General features: G+C 41.8%; 1 protein-coding gene across 1 annotated transcript in view; it reads right to left on the reverse strand.

Annotated features, from left to right (window-relative positions):
* Nucleotides 1-15,981, reverse strand: part of LOC124722427 (solute carrier family 41 member 1-like) — a 339,469-nt gene that overhangs the window by 149,103 nt on the left and 174,385 nt on the right. Inside the window, exon 3 of the mRNA XM_047247591.1 lies at nt 4,506-4,682. Coding sequence (XP_047103547.1) covers nt 4,506-4,682 — 177 coding nt within the window. The remainder of the gene's footprint in view (nt 1-4,505; nt 4,683-15,981) is intronic.

Genomic DNA, 15,981 nt, shown 5'->3' on the forward strand with positions numbered 1-15,981 from the left:
TGTTTATGAATTAGTTGTACAAAAATAACCTTTCATTGTGAGAAAGGTAAATGACTTACAGAAACGTTTGATACAGCACTGAATGCAATATATTTTCAAGTTTTTTCTTACAAACGTTCAAAGTGATTACCTTTCTGTAACACTTCAAATGTCCTATTTGTAATCAGTTTCCTACCGAATCCTATGAAGTAAGTCTTTACGTATAGTGGCAGCTGCTTGTGTTATCCATTGTCGCATCTCGTCGATGTTTCCAGGAAGCTGCGGAACGAACACTATGTCTTTAATGTAACCCCATACACAGAAGACCGCTAGGGTTAAATCAGGAGAACGTGGTGGCCAGGATATTGTTGTATCACGTCCAGTCCAAGTCGGCACATTCCTACGGAGATACGCGACGACGACGGTAATATGGTGGCGCACCGTCTTGCTGGAAAATAAATGCTGTACCCGTTTTCTGTTGTAACTGAGGCATTAGATAATATTCAATCATATCCAGGTACGATATGCCAGTCACAGCTGACTCGGAAAAAGAGAAAGGACCGTAAATCTTGTTACATCTTACAGCGCAAAAACCATTTACGTCAGGCGAGTTCCGATGGTTACATGATGTGGTTCTGCTCACTTCATATCCGAACATTATGCCGGTTCACTTTATCGCAGGTGTGGAAGGTGGCTTCGTCACTGAACACAATTTAATTAAGAAAATAATCTACAGTCTTCATTTTGTTAAACATTTCTACACAAAACTCAGTTCGTCTTCCTATATCATTTTCTGTTAAAGCTTGCAACAGTTCCAACATGCAGAGTTTGAATGACAGGCTTTTCCGTGACACCTTCCAAATTGTAACAGTAGTCATATCCAGCTCTAAACTGTCAACGGACTGGAAATGTTAGTAGACTGCTGAACTTGTTCAACTGCTGAGCCAGAGACTGCTCGCCGACCGTGACCCGGTGTCCTCTGTTATAATCCGTCAGTTTAGATGAAATGATTATACCAGTTAAAAACAATTTGTCTCTGACGTGATGGTTTAGTCCTTAATTGTACCTGAGCTGCAGTAGCAGATTTGGATTCATGAAAGCACAAATAACACCGTGCATGCTGTACACCATCATATGAGTCCATGATGACTGTTGGAATGACTCATTCGCGCATCCAACCTAACGGGAACGTCGGGAACTATCAGTGGGGAATGAAACTTGAAGGTATACTGCATTCTGTGCTGTATCAAACATTTCTGTAAGTTATGTACCCTTTTCACATGTAAAGGCTACTTTTGTATAACTAATTTATAAACGCCCTGTATATTCCAGTATGATATTAGGATCTACTGCTATTCATTTCCGGTTTCAGCCAGAAGTCTGTTCCCAAAATTATGTGGGAATTATCAACTGTCACAAGCGATACTAGTTCCGCGACCGTACCATGGATACTCCTGCAGTTTACTAATATAAAATTAAAGTTCTCCCTTTTTGATTTGATATGATGAAGTTGTCCTCTGAGAGTCATGTAGCTGATGTATATTCGAATGTCGCAGGCTATTAATCATTGGCCATAAGGAAGTGTTCCTCAAACCCAATACAGGAAAGGCATTGGACTCGATCACTCACCAAACTGTGTTTGAGGCTGTGAAGAACAAGGCGTAAATCAGTGTTGTACTAAAATCTCGTATGACACATACGAAACCTCCACAGCATTTGCGAGTTTTGTTGAAGGGTTTAATATAAGGTTATTCTATGTCTCCAGAACTATTTTTAATAGTCGTAGAAAAATCTAGGTCTAAATTAATTTGCAAAAATAGTGGGAATTCAAGTTCCAAGAAAGAGATTAAATAAGCTGAGATTTGCTGATAATATTGTTCTGTTTGCAAATAGTATACAAGAATTTCAAATATTAGTTAGCAAACTTCCGTTACTCTGATTTGAAGTCGCTCTAAAATGACAAAACCAACATCTTGAGGAATGAATGGATACTGGACATCACTGAGGCGACAAAAGTCATGGGATAGCGATATGCACATATTCAATTGATAAGAGTACCGCGTACACAAGGTGTAAAAAGGCATTGCCCTTGCGGAGTTGTCATTAGTACTCAAGTGATTCATTAGGTGAGTCACGCGAAGAGATTTCCGACGTGATTATGGTCGCACAACGGGATTTAACAGACTTCGAACGCGGAATGGTAGTTGGAGCTAGACGCAGGGGACGTTCCATGTCGGAAATCGTTAGGGAATTCAATATTCCGAAAGCCACAGTGTCAAGAGCGTGCCGAGAATACCAAACTTCAGGCATTGCCTTTCACCACGGACAACGCAGTCGCCGACGGCCTTCACTTAACGATCAACAGCAGTGGTGTGTACGTAGAGTTCTCAATGCTAACAGACAAGCAACACTGTGTGAAAGAACTGCAGAAATCAATTTGGGACGTACGACGAATGTATCCGTTAGAACAGTGAGCTGAAATTTGGCGTTAATGGGCTACGGAAGCCGACGGCCGCTGCGAGTGCCTTCGCTAGGAGCACGAAATCGCCTTCAGCATCTCTCTTGGACTTGTGACCATGCCGGTTGGACGCTGGACGACTGGAAAGCCGTGACTTGTTCAGATGAGTCCTGATTTCACTTGGTACGAGCTGAAGGTAGGGTTCGAGTGTCGCGCAGACACCATGAAGCCATGGACCCAAGATGTCAACAAGGCACTGTGCAAGCTCTTGGTGACTCCATAATGGCGTGGTCCGTGTTTACATGGAAGGGACTGGATCTTCTGGTCCTACTGAACCGACCATTGATGACTGGAAATGGTTATGTTCGGCTACTTGGAGACTATCTGCAGCCTTGATAGGCTTCATGTTTCCAAACAACGATGTCATGTCAGTGGTCAAAATTTTTCGTGATTGGTTTGCAGAAAATTCTGTACAATTCGAGCGAATGAGTTGGCCACCCAGATTGCCCGACACGAATCCCATGGAACATTTATAGGATATAATATCCTGCACAATATCCTACACCGGCAACATGTTCGCAGTTATGGATGGCTATATAGGCAGCATGGCTCAGGGTACTTCCAACGACTTGTTGAGTCCATGCCACGTCTAGTTGCTGCACTACGGCGAGCAAAAGGTGGTCCGACACATATTGGGAGGTACCCCATCACTTTTGTCACCGCACTGTAGATGCTGGAAGTAGACAACTGCAAAGTGTTACACAACATGTCTTTCTGGCTCAACTTGCAGATATGAAAGGGGACTCGAAACTAGAAATATGTCGATGTATTAAATTTGGTTGGCAAGCTTAAGGGAGACATTCTTCAGTTTTCAAGTCCGAGATGTAAGCTGCGCTGAAGACAACAGTTTTTGACTGATGTAGACTACCACTAATGACTTAGGTCTGTGAGGCATGGACATTAAATGTGTTCGTTGTTGGATAACTCAGAGTATCTCGAAGAGGAATGGAAAGATCAACGTAAGGCTACACATAGAAAGACAGAAAGCAGGCAGTAACTGTCAGACATACAACGAAGGTTAGTGACATAATGGAAAGAATACATACTTTGAAATGGTAGTGGACTAGTCATGTCGCTCGTAGGAAGTATGGCAGATGGTCATAATAGATTCCAAATTGGAGTTCAGTGAACTAAAAAAGATCGAGAGGAAAACCAGCGTACAGATGGGAGAGAGGAAACAGAGCTGGACTCAATTGGCATCGCTCAAGACTGGCAGGAGTGCAATTGTCGACAGCATGTGCTCTTGGTCTTATTTGGGAACAAAGTTGTTGCATTTACTCACGGTCCTGTTAAAAAAGGTAATACCCACTAAAATCTATGCTACCAAACCTGCATTCAGCTCTGATCGGTTATGTCTGGGGTTTGTTTTTCCAGCAGCAACCGCTTTAGTGAATAAGAGTAGGTGTCGTGTGTGGTTTCTCTGTTTACAGCGGAAGAGCGGCACAACGACGTCAGAGTGAGCTGTTCTTGCAGAGACGGCTGCCTCACCCCAGTACCTGTTTCTGTACACAGGCTCCTACGAGAAACTGGATCCTTCCACGTTAGATTGATTGCGTATTACAGTCACTTTCATTGCTATGAAGGTATTTTCACAGAAACAAAGCTGATTGGGGTAACAAACCGAACAAATCATAATTACATTTAGTACTACATCCGCCTTCAGCAGCAGTAAGTGTATTCATTGAAAAAATCAGCAACCACTTGCACAAAAGAAGCTTTATTTCTTTACCAATTTCAGGTACCTAGTGCCGTTCTTCAGAGTACTGTACAGATAAATATATCACAAATAACTACAAACTAAATAAGAATATTAAAGTTTAAGAAAGAGAAGTTTAAAAATTTAAAGATAAAGAGACGATACATACTCGCATACTCGCATTATTAGCGAGTGTCAAAAATAAGCAGATATATACAGCATATTTGTATTATCTATATTCGTCCTTGATCGGGTTGTTAATCAGACAGCAGTGAGACTGGGATAATGCACATTTTAAATAAAAGTACTTACTTGCACAAGTGCTAAATTCCCCAAGATTATTGACCACTTTTCTCTGCGCTCTTTCATATGTCCCAGATTTGCCTCAGTTGATAGGCGGGACGCTAGTGTCATTTCCAGATTTCCCTTGAGTCCAAGCAGTGCAGGTACCAGTACAACTATTTCAGAATGTTTGAAGGCTTTCCATTCCTATAAGTGAATATATAGATAAAATTCAGTGTCTCCATTTGAACATTCTACATTTGTTTGAAAATTTACACATATTATTAAGATATACTATTTATTTATTACTATGTATATGCACATTGATTCTACTCTGTGTCATTATTTCAACAGTTATTAGATTCCAAAATATAATGTTTTGCTCGCTATTTTCGATTCTATTTTGGTTTCCTTTCTTAGTGTATACCAGAAGATATGACTTAACAAGTCCAACCGCAAATTGTATAACTGTACACTAAGAAGTCTAGTAATGCGTGAAAATATATTGCATTAAACGATCATGTAATGATAGTATTTAAGGAGTCCACAACAACATTTGGGCGAGCACTTCTTTATAAGAAGCTCACTGAACGACTTGATGGATTAACTCGCGTATAGGTCTGGTTTAGTTACTGTATAGGATTTGAAAATAATTCGGGTCGGACTGATAAATTTCTGGCTGCTTTCGTATTCAACATTTTAGTTGATACAGTAACCAACTAGGACCAATTATAGTTGGACAGTAAATACGGACTTGATAGGCATTTACAACATGTTTTGGAGGCAATTTTAAAGCCTTATTACTTGAAATTTAAACACTATGAAGTAAGTTATGTAGAATACCGGAACGTCCGATATTTTGCGAACTTATAGATGCTGCCTCCAAGCTCGAGCAATGCGGCCTCACGCCATATTTGTTTACATTATTCTTTATGTAATGTTCATGTGTCAGTTTTCACAAACAAGCTACTTCACGGTATAATCGTATAAGTTTTTCATTGTGGTCATTTTTACTAGACCTATACCAACTAAAACTTGCTGTAATCGGAAAACCACACATTCATCATAAGTGAATTTCGAATATCACCTACATTTTTCTTGTTTCCATGTTAAATTTTACTTCTTTTGTCAGGACTGAGTGGAGTTTAACACTGTCACCTAGATAGGCCCCAACGAAGTGCAAATACGACACAATCCTGAGGCAGTGATTTATTAAAAGAGGAACTGAGGACAATTCAGGTCAAAAGCTTATGCAAAAGTCCATTCTCCGGATAAATATAAATGTATAATTTCTCCGCTAACCTTCTGCAAAACTCCACTATCCTTAATTTCACCAGTTACCGACGAATCTTAAAAAATTACTTCATTGCATTGCAAAAGTCAGCAGTTACTCGTATATCACAGTTGATAAAAGAGTTCCGCTAGTGTACCACATGGAAAAATACATTTCTCTTTATGTGCTGTCATTTGCCAAAACTTAGTTTCGATATCTCGGAATTTTTTCAATTCTCTCGAGATCGAAGATGGATAGAGGCCCCCTCCCAAGTCTACACAAAAATTCAATATATTAACTTAATTTCATACGCAGAAATATATGGTCTAATATGCGCCAATCGCAAATTCATTGTGACTCTTATTTTTTATTGCAAGCTTTTCGAATTGTACGCCGAGTGTTACTTATATGCGAAATATAACACCAACTAGGAGCAATAGCGAAATGACTGGCTCTTCATCATAAAGCTGACATATAAAGCTATAACCGACGTAAAAATCTATTATTTATCGAATAATTTTATTAAAATTGTTTGAGAAAGGTTGTTGGGCAGCAAACGTGACTGCACCGTTCCACCGGACTATCCTGTCAGCCACGGGCTCGCCAGAAACTGACGGACTCGGCTGAAATCTGCTATGTATGTATCTGCCCGATCGGCGGTTCCCCAACTGCGAGTAACGGTCTGAAGGTCGTGTCTCGACTAACGCACGGACGGTGACTACCCTTAAAAACCCGCCTGAAATATTCGTGGCCGTAGAGGAAAACCATTCGTGTATTGCCAGCTCGGCCGCGCCCTTTCAAAGAAACCGTCTGCATCTACATACCTCCACAAGCCACCATATGGTGCGTGGCGGAGAATTAGTCATTTACTTTCCTGTTCCAGTCGAAAGTTGAGCGAGGAAAAACTGCCGTCTATATGTCTCGATACGAGCCCTAGTACTTCTAATCTTATCTTCGTGTTCTTACTCGAAATGTACATTGGTGGCAGTAGAATAGTTCTGCAGTCAGCCTCAAATGCCGGTTTTCAATAGTGCTCCTCGAAAAGAAAGTCGCCATCCCTCCAGTGTTTCCCATTTATGTTCCCGAAGCCTCTCTGTAACACTAGGGTGTTCTTCAAACTTACTGGCAACGAATACAGCAGCCCGCCCCTGAATTACTTCGACGTCTTCCTTTAATGTGAAGTGGCGCGGATCCCAAACACTCGAACAGTGCTCAACAATGGGTGGCACTAAAGTCCTACATGCAGTCTCCTCTACAGATGAACCACGCTATCCTAAAATTCTCCCAGTCGCCCATTCACCTTCCCTATTACAATCCCTACATGCTCATCCCATTTCATATCGCTTTGCAGCATTACGCTTAGCTCACTACTAATGCCGTATTCGAACATTATGGGTGTGTTTTTCCTACTCATCTGCATTAACTTAAATTTTTCTACGTTTAAAGATACCTGCCATTCATCACACCAACTAGAATTTTTATCTAATTCATCTCGTATCCTCCTACAGTCACTCAACGACGACAGCTTCCCATACACCACAGCATCATCAGCATACAGCCGCAGACTGCTGCTTACCCTGTCCACCATATCATTTATGTATACAGAAAACAATTGTGATCCTATAACACTTCCATGGGGCACTCCTGACGTTACCCTTGTCTCTGAAAAACACTCTGCGTAGAGGACAACATACCGGGCTCTGTTACTTAAGAAGTCTTAGAGCCACTGACAAATATGGGAACCTATTACGAAAGCGTGTACCTTCGTTAGCAGTCGGCAGTGCGGCGTCGTGTCAGATGTTTTACAGAAATATAGGAATATGGAATCCGCCTGTTACCTTTTATCCGTAGATGGCAGTATATCATGTGACGAAATGGCAAGCTGTTTCGCACGAGCGGATTCGTGAACAGAAGCTTTTCCCTCTGGAGGAAATTTATTATATTCGAAATGAGAACTGGAACGATTTAGGGAAATCACGGGAAACCTGAATGTGGTTGGCCGGACGCTGATCTGAACCGTTGTCCTCTCGAATGCGTGTTCGTCACCTTGCTCATTGAGAGGAAAAAAAAATTGAATAGTTCTTAAAACTTTCCAATCTGTTTTGGCCACTTTTATGTCGCAATCACCACATACAGCACTCATTCTTCTATGTTGTACTACGTTTTTAACCATTAATTGCATTTCTCAAAAAATATTTACAGCATAGTGACCTATATAGGCTCACAATGATTCGATTTTGATGGGGCTCTTTTAGGCTGCACAGTTCTCCATGAACTCTAAATAGTGCGAAATTACTACTATGTATAGAAATGATTTATGTACTGGCGCACGTACATCCCCCCACATTTTATGCACTGCGTATTTTGGACCTTGTGTATTGTCCAAAGTAGCTGTCTCTCCAAGCATGCTGACATAAATAACTTTAACACAGTTTCAGAAAAGGAAACGCGAGATGCACGGGCACTAAAAAATATGTTGAGAGAACACGTCGAGTACCACAGCCATACGACGTGTTTTGGAAGTTCACAAGCATTCACTCCGTCTCTCATTAGCTGCAATCAAATAATGTGACTGGTGTGACACTGTAGCAGTTCAAATGTAAATTCTTCCTCTTCTTATGATATAGATCAATACAAGAACCACTGATATGTAGCTTCTTAAAACTGTGGATTGCTCTTCGATATGAGATAGGTATGTCTGGAAGTATGATTATATGTCAACAACTTCTGTATCTCTTGAGTAGCACCAAAATAGCAATACTTAGCTTGCCAGCATCAGTGAACTCCGTGTCCATTTGGGTCGTAACATTTATGACTTTCCGATCAGAGATTCGTCTCACATTTCATGCAATATCATTATAATATGGGACGATACAGGCGAAATGCCCCTACTGCAAATTCAATAGTGCTTCAGGAGGCTTTTTTTTTATTTGTTATTTTCAGGACAGCTGTTTTCCTCCCAGTATTCGTGCCTGCCCATGTATAGACACAATAAAATTATTTCCAGTGGGAACTTTGTTTACGTGATCTACTAACAAAAGATTTGTAACAACTATTTTAGTTAACTGGAGAGTTTTAGTGGAGATACATGAGTTATAACTTTGAGATACAGACAATTTTTCAGTCATTACTGACTGAAGACAACCAGCACAAGTTTTCCGTATCTTCTATCTTAATGTTGTTTTATCTGACGAACTTTCAGAGCAAATGTTTCTGTTATTTCAGCTTAGTTACCAGGAAGCCCCCAAAAATTTCATTCGGAGAGCTGGCAAGTAACATAGGACATTACAGGCCACTGTTAATGCCACGCAACAAAAAGGATACAGTTTCATCAAACGTAAATGTACTAAATTGTTCGTCCAGGTAATCATAGGAAAACTACGGTTCTACTAATATCTGTGTCTGTATGTATTACTGTCCACAGTTGTCTGAGGCATAGGAAGTGTAATAATATATATGAATCTACATGTATACACCGCGAGCCACCGCGGCGTATGGTGGAGGTTACTTTGTGTACCACTGTCATTTCCGCCTTTTCCTAATCCAGTCGCGAATGGCTCGCAGGAAGAACGATTGCCGGCAAGCCTCTGTGTTGGCTCGAATATCTGTAATTTTAGCTTCATGATATTTCCGCGAGAAAGTAGGTGGAAGCAATTTGTTGGATAACTCTTCCAAGAATGTACGGTCTCGGATCTTAAACAGTAAACCAGACAACCATACAGGATTTTTCTCTTGTGGCGTCTCCTGCTGGAGTTGGCGAACATGTCCGTGACGCTTTCGTCATTACTATATGAACCTATAATGAAACGCTTTCCTTTCTATGTATCTTCTCTATTTCGTCTATCAGTCCTATCTGATACGGGTCCCAGACTGACGAGCAATATTCAAATATAGACCAAACGAGGGTTTCACTCGCTACCATCCCCGTTGACGGACTGCATTTCCTCAGGATTCTTCCAATGGAAGTCTCATTTTGGCACCTGCCTTTCCTGCAATAAGTTTTATGTATTATTTTCGCTTTAAATCGCTTCTTAGGCATACTCCTAGATATTTTATGGAAGCACATGTTTCCAGTGATTGTTCTACAGTCGTGTAATCATACAACAATGGGTCTTTTTCTTTAAGTATACGTAATAAGCTACATCTGTTTATGTTAAGGATAAGTCGCCACTCCCTGCATCAAGTGTCGATCCTTTGCAGGTCTTCCTGCATTTCGCTACAATTTTCTACAATTTTGTAGCATTTTCTGGGATTTCCGTGCTTACAACAGCATCATCCGTGAAAAGCCTCATGGAACTTAGGATGTTATATTCTAGGTCATTCATACACTCAACAAAATAAGTTTTGCATCACCCCGGTTCCCAGAACGCCTGACGTTGACTGTGGATATTATATCACAGACACAATTAGTTTGACTGTTCAGAAATGTCACTACACCCGCCCAAAGATGCAAATAACCATGCATCAGCATCACCTATTAGACAGAGGGGTTCCAAAAAAAAATGGTTCAAATGGCTCTGAGCACTATGGGACTTAACAGCTGTGGTCATCAGTCCCCTAGAACTTAGAACTACTTAAACCTAACCAACCTAAGGACATCACACACATCCATGCCCGAGGCAGGATTCGAACCTGCGACCGTAGCAGTCTCACAGTTCCGGACTGCGCGCATAGAACCGCGAGACCACCGCGGCCGGCAGAGGGGTTCCGACAGCCGATAACTTCCAGTTATTCCACCAGGAAGGACGTATACGGCTCGTGTTGTCTGTAGTTCAACCACGCCTAGACGGTCAATACCGCGGTTCGATTGCGTCCGCATTGTTACTTTGTGCCAGGAAGGCCTCTCGACAAGGGAAGTGTCCAGGCCTCGGAGTGAACCAAAGCGATGTTGTTCGGACATGGAGGAGATACAGAGAGACAGGAACTGCCGATAACATGCCTCGCTCAGGCCGCCTAAGGGCTACTACTGCACTGAATGTCTGCTACCTACGGATTATGACTGGGAGGAACCCTGACAGCAATGCCAGTATGTTGAATAATGCTTTTGGTGCAGCCACAGGACGTCGTGTTACGACTTAAACCGTGCGCAATAGGCTGCATATGCGCAACTGTACTCCCGACGTCCATGGCGAGGTCCACCATTGCAACCACGACACCATACAGCGCGGTACAGAAAGGCCAAAATGCATGCCGAATGGATCGCTCAGGATTGGCATCACGTTCTCTTCAACGATGAGTGTCGCATATGTCTTCAATCAGACAATCGTCGGAGACGTGTTTATAGGCAACCCGGTCAGGTTGAACGCCTTAGACACACTGTCCAGCGAGTGCAGCAAGATGGATGTTTCCTGATGTTTCGGGGTGGCATTATGTGGGGCAGACGTACGCCGCTGGTGGTCATGGAAGGCGCCGTAACGACTGTACGATACGTGAATGCCATCCTCTGACCGATAGTACAATCATATCGGCAGCATATTGGCGATGCATTCGTCTTCATGGACGACAGTTTTCGCCCCAATCGTGGACATCTTGTGAATGACTTCCTTCAGGATAACTTCATCGCTCGACTAGAGTGGCCAGCATGTTCTCCAGACATGAACCCTATCGGACATGCCTGGGATAGACTGAAAAGGGCTGTTTATGGACGACGTGACCCACCAACCACTGTGAGGGGTCTACGCCGAATCGCCGTTGAGGAGTGGGACAATCTGGACCAACAGTGCCAAGATGAACTCAGGGATAGTACTTCACGACGAATACAGGCATGCATCAGTGCAAGAGGACGAGCTGCTGGGTATTAGAGGTACCTGTGTGTACAGAAATCTGGACCACCATCTCTGAAGGTCTCGCTGTATGATGGTACAACATGCAATGTGTGGTTTGTATGAGCAATAACAAGAGTGAAAATGATATTTATTTTAATCTCTATTCCAATTTTCTGCGCAGGTTGCGGAACTCTCGGAACCGAGGTGATGCAAACCTTTTTTTGATGTGTGTGAATATACATGTGAAAAGTAATGGACCTGCAACACTCCCTCGGGGTACGCCCAAAATCACTTCAAAGTCAGCTTTATAAGGAACTAACCTGTTCACTTTGACCTACGCAGTGACGTTGCATACGATCAGGGACAGAATCAAAGACCTTTTACACACGACATCACCAAGCCACCCCTATGCTCACTCCCCCTCCCCTCCAACTCCCCAACCTTCCCTCCACCCTTGCCTCTCCCTCCCCTCCTATCCACTCTGTCTCCCAACTATCATAGAACAGCATGGAATATGAAAGAAGATATGAAAAACCTTAGACGGCGGAAATAGTCCAGTGTGCTTGTGGAAAAACTTTAAAATACCCTCCTCTCGCCGTATCTCTAACCAATCACACAGCACAGTACACCTTATCTCCAGTCAGCCACAGCGCAGTGCTAGAAACAGAAGAGGATGGAAACAGACAGTTGTGTGCTTTGCACCACACACCACCTCCTCCTTCCACGCAATCATAGCATAGTATTGAAAAATATCGTCGAATATGCAGCAAAGAAATTGTGCAACCCTCAGATTACAGTCAGAGATATTCATTATTTCCGAAAGACTTTTCTCTCTGGCGTAAAATTAGTGACAAATTTAAATTATTTACATACACTTTTATACCACTGAGGTATTATTAGAATGACTACAAGGCCAAAGATATGCATCACACACACACATTGCATACTGTTTCACCTCTTCTTCCTCTCCTCGAATCACAGATAGTATTGCTATTATGAGTACAATGCACTGCGCTAAAAGGAATACGAACTATTTATAAAAAAAAACAACTGTCAAAATATATGACCTGTCTAAGATACCGAAAATGTTGTTTCCTGCGAGGGCTATGTAGAAAATGAGGAACGATCGTTCGCGAAATGGAAACCACTGTGAAAATCCTATGAGGCTTTTCAGAGGCGTTTTGGGCAGTCTCTAGTATGTCCGTCGATCGCAACAAGATTCTCTTCTCAGTTATGAGTGCACTGTGAGCGAGTAAAGGTGCCTAGAACAAAATGTCTCCCGCCAAGTAGGAGGGCCCGCTGAGAGGCTTCGCGTTAATGACTGCAGCACATCTAACACAACTGTCACGCACTTCCTTCTTCATGGCATTTCTCAGCCGCACTCTGCAGGGGCAGTGAAGACGCTCCTGCAGCCGTTTCGATGAGAAGTGTTCGATCACCCACAACACAGCTCTAATTGGCTCGTCCTGATTATCAGCTCTGTTCACATGAGACGATGGATACGAAGACAACACTTGGGCGCAGGCTAGGAGCTATAGATCAGCGTAGGGAATTATCGGATAGCACAGGCGGCTGCCTTCTATGATGATGGAGTTGGAAATTTGGTATAATGCTCCGACAACTGTCTGAGTCGGAGCGGCGACTATGTAGAGAAGTACCTGGAAGGTGTAGCTATATGTGCAAAGAAAACAATTTTGATTTTCACTGTGGTTTCCATTTCGCGACCGATCGTTCCTTACTTTCCGAACAACCCTCGTATATTTGCATTACGATTTACAAAAATTTGTTTATAGACTGGCACACCAGTCATGACAGCAAATTTCATTCAAAGCTATATATCATTCGCTGTAGAATATTGGAACGAGTATATACCATATTCTCTATAAGTAACTGAAAGCCAGATTTTGCTTACAAAATGTAAATGACGAATTTGGAATACTTACTTGCTGAACACGAGTTTTACCTTAACCTTTGACTACACGGGTGCGGTCTTGGCAGACCCCACGCTACATTTTTGGTTTATAATTTCCATTGTTGGTGCACTACAGACTCGTCATTGTAGGTATTCTCAGTGTGCCGCTGACGCTAGCAATATGTGGACGTGCGCCCGCTCTCGCAACAGTAAGTGCCTGTTTTTCCATGTTGGGGTACCTGTAGACGCAACGTGTGCTTTTACGTAGTATTTATTTTCAATATCCTAGTACAGTAATTTCCTCTTATTTCAGTATATTTACAACAATGACTTGCTTTCTAAGTGATGAGGATATTGCACGACTGTTGGAAAAAGGCACAGACTCTGTAGGTGAAGACACAGAACTAAATCAAAGAACCTTCAACATCGCAGCGCATCAGCAATCGTTGGTTAATATATTAAAAAACTAGAAACCTGCCTCGATTGCGAAAAAAGCACCTAGTGTTAACCTAGGTTTCGGCATAGATAACTACACCTTCTTCAGAACAATTAAACCCACAAGTGCCTAAGAAGACCTTTGTCAATGATTAAAAGAACACCATAGCTATACATTTATAAACGAAAAAAAAGGGAAAACACAAACAGTACATGTGTACAAAGCCATAAACTGGCGGATCATGGGCCATCTAACATACGCCGGTGTGATGTGGAGGTTACACCATTAAGTTAAGTAACGGTTTAGACTTTGTACACATGTACTGTTTGTGTTTTCCCTTTTTCTCGTTTATAAATGTATAGCTATGGTGTTCTTTTAATAATTGACAAAGGTCTTCTTAGGCACTTGTGGGTTTTATTGTTCTGAAGAAGGTGTAGTTATGTACGCCGAAACCTAGGTTAATACTAGGTGCTTTTTTCGCAATCGAGGCGGGTTTCTAGTTTTTTAATATAAGAACTAAATGACCCAGACGAAGGCTCTTCTTCTAGTGAAGAAGACGAAGAAAGCTCAGGGAACTATTTTTACGGTAAGAACACATTCAAATGGAGTAAATCTGCCCCACATTCATCTCGTGTACGACAGCGCAATATTGTACGAGAACGCGTGGAACTGAAAGGACCTACTGCTTGTAAACGTGAAATGTCGCCTGTAGAGAGTTGGGAACTATTATTTACCGATGATGTGATTGAGACTATCGTGCACTGTACCAACAAAAAAATTGAGGACAAATATTCACCTCCGTTATTACGGCCGTATTATGCCAACAACATTGATTGCTGTGAGTTACGAGCTTACCTTGGATTATTTCTGTTTACGTCCAAGTCAAATCGTGAAAACGTTAGATCGCTATGGGCGACTGATTTCACAGGAAGAATTTTTCGAGGTGTAATGAGGATAAACAGATTTTTGTTCATTCATTTCAATGTAACCTTTGATGACATCAGCACACGAGAAGAAAGAAAATCTACAGATAAACTGACTTTGATACGATGCATTTTTGAAAAGTTTACTAACAATAGTAGCGCGAAATATTCTTGTTCAGAATATTTATGTGTTGATGAAATGTTGGTAAAATTTCGAGGAAGGTGCTCATTCAGAATGTTTATCAAAAGTAAACCTGGAAAATATGGCCTGAAAATGCAGTGTATTTGCGATGCCAAAACTCATTACTTATGTAATTCGTTTACATATTCTGGAAAACCGCTTGCCCAAAGAAATATCCCTTTCGCAATGCCAACACAGGATGTGTTAAAACTTGCAGAGCCATTTTATGGAACTAACAGGAATATCACTGGAGACAGTTGGTTTACGTCTGTTGAGTTAGTAGACGAATTATTGAAACGGGGAAAGTGTAGTTTTACTATCTTCCATGTGTCACGAAGCGTCTGTAAATCAACAATCGAAGAAACCTGCAGCTATAGACTTTTACAATGCGACTAAGGGAGGAGTTGATGCCTTGGATTTGAAATGCTCAAATTAATCACGTAGAACAAGAAGATGGCCAAACGCAATCTTTGCTGTAATGCTTAATATTTCTCTTGCTAACGGATATGTTCCTTGGGTCGGTTCTAATCCAAATAAAAAAGTCAGCAGAAGAGAATGCATTAAGTCCATTGCAATGAGTCTTGTGTGAGATGGCACCTGCCACTGCAATTCTTCATCTGTCTTGGCTTAATTATGTTCGTTATCGAGCGACTGGTCCACACCTGTGTATTTCGCCAAATATTCCAACAAACAATTTTAAATGTTTCGCCTTGTATACTAATTTTCAAATGTTCAGACGTTTTCTTCGTCACTCTAATTTTTGTGCGTAGGCTACACAAGTCACAAACGATTTTAACTTCCCATCAATTTGGACTGGTCCACAAAATAGTAATAAAAGCGCTGAAGCTTTTGGTTTTGAGGCGTGCTCTCCTGAATACACAGCCAACCATCATCCAACGTTTGCAGGCGAAGATGTGATACAGTGGAACACATTCTCATGTAGGACTTCATTTCCTATTTTTCCTTGTAGGCTGGAACGAGGTCGCAGCACAACCATTGATTAAAATGGTGACTGC

Source organism: Schistocerca piceifrons, chromosome X (genome assembly GCF_021461385.2).
Source record: "Schistocerca piceifrons isolate TAMUIC-IGC-003096 chromosome X, iqSchPice1.1, whole genome shotgun sequence".
NCBI lineage: Eukaryota > Metazoa > Arthropoda > Insecta > Orthoptera > Acrididae > Schistocerca > Schistocerca piceifrons.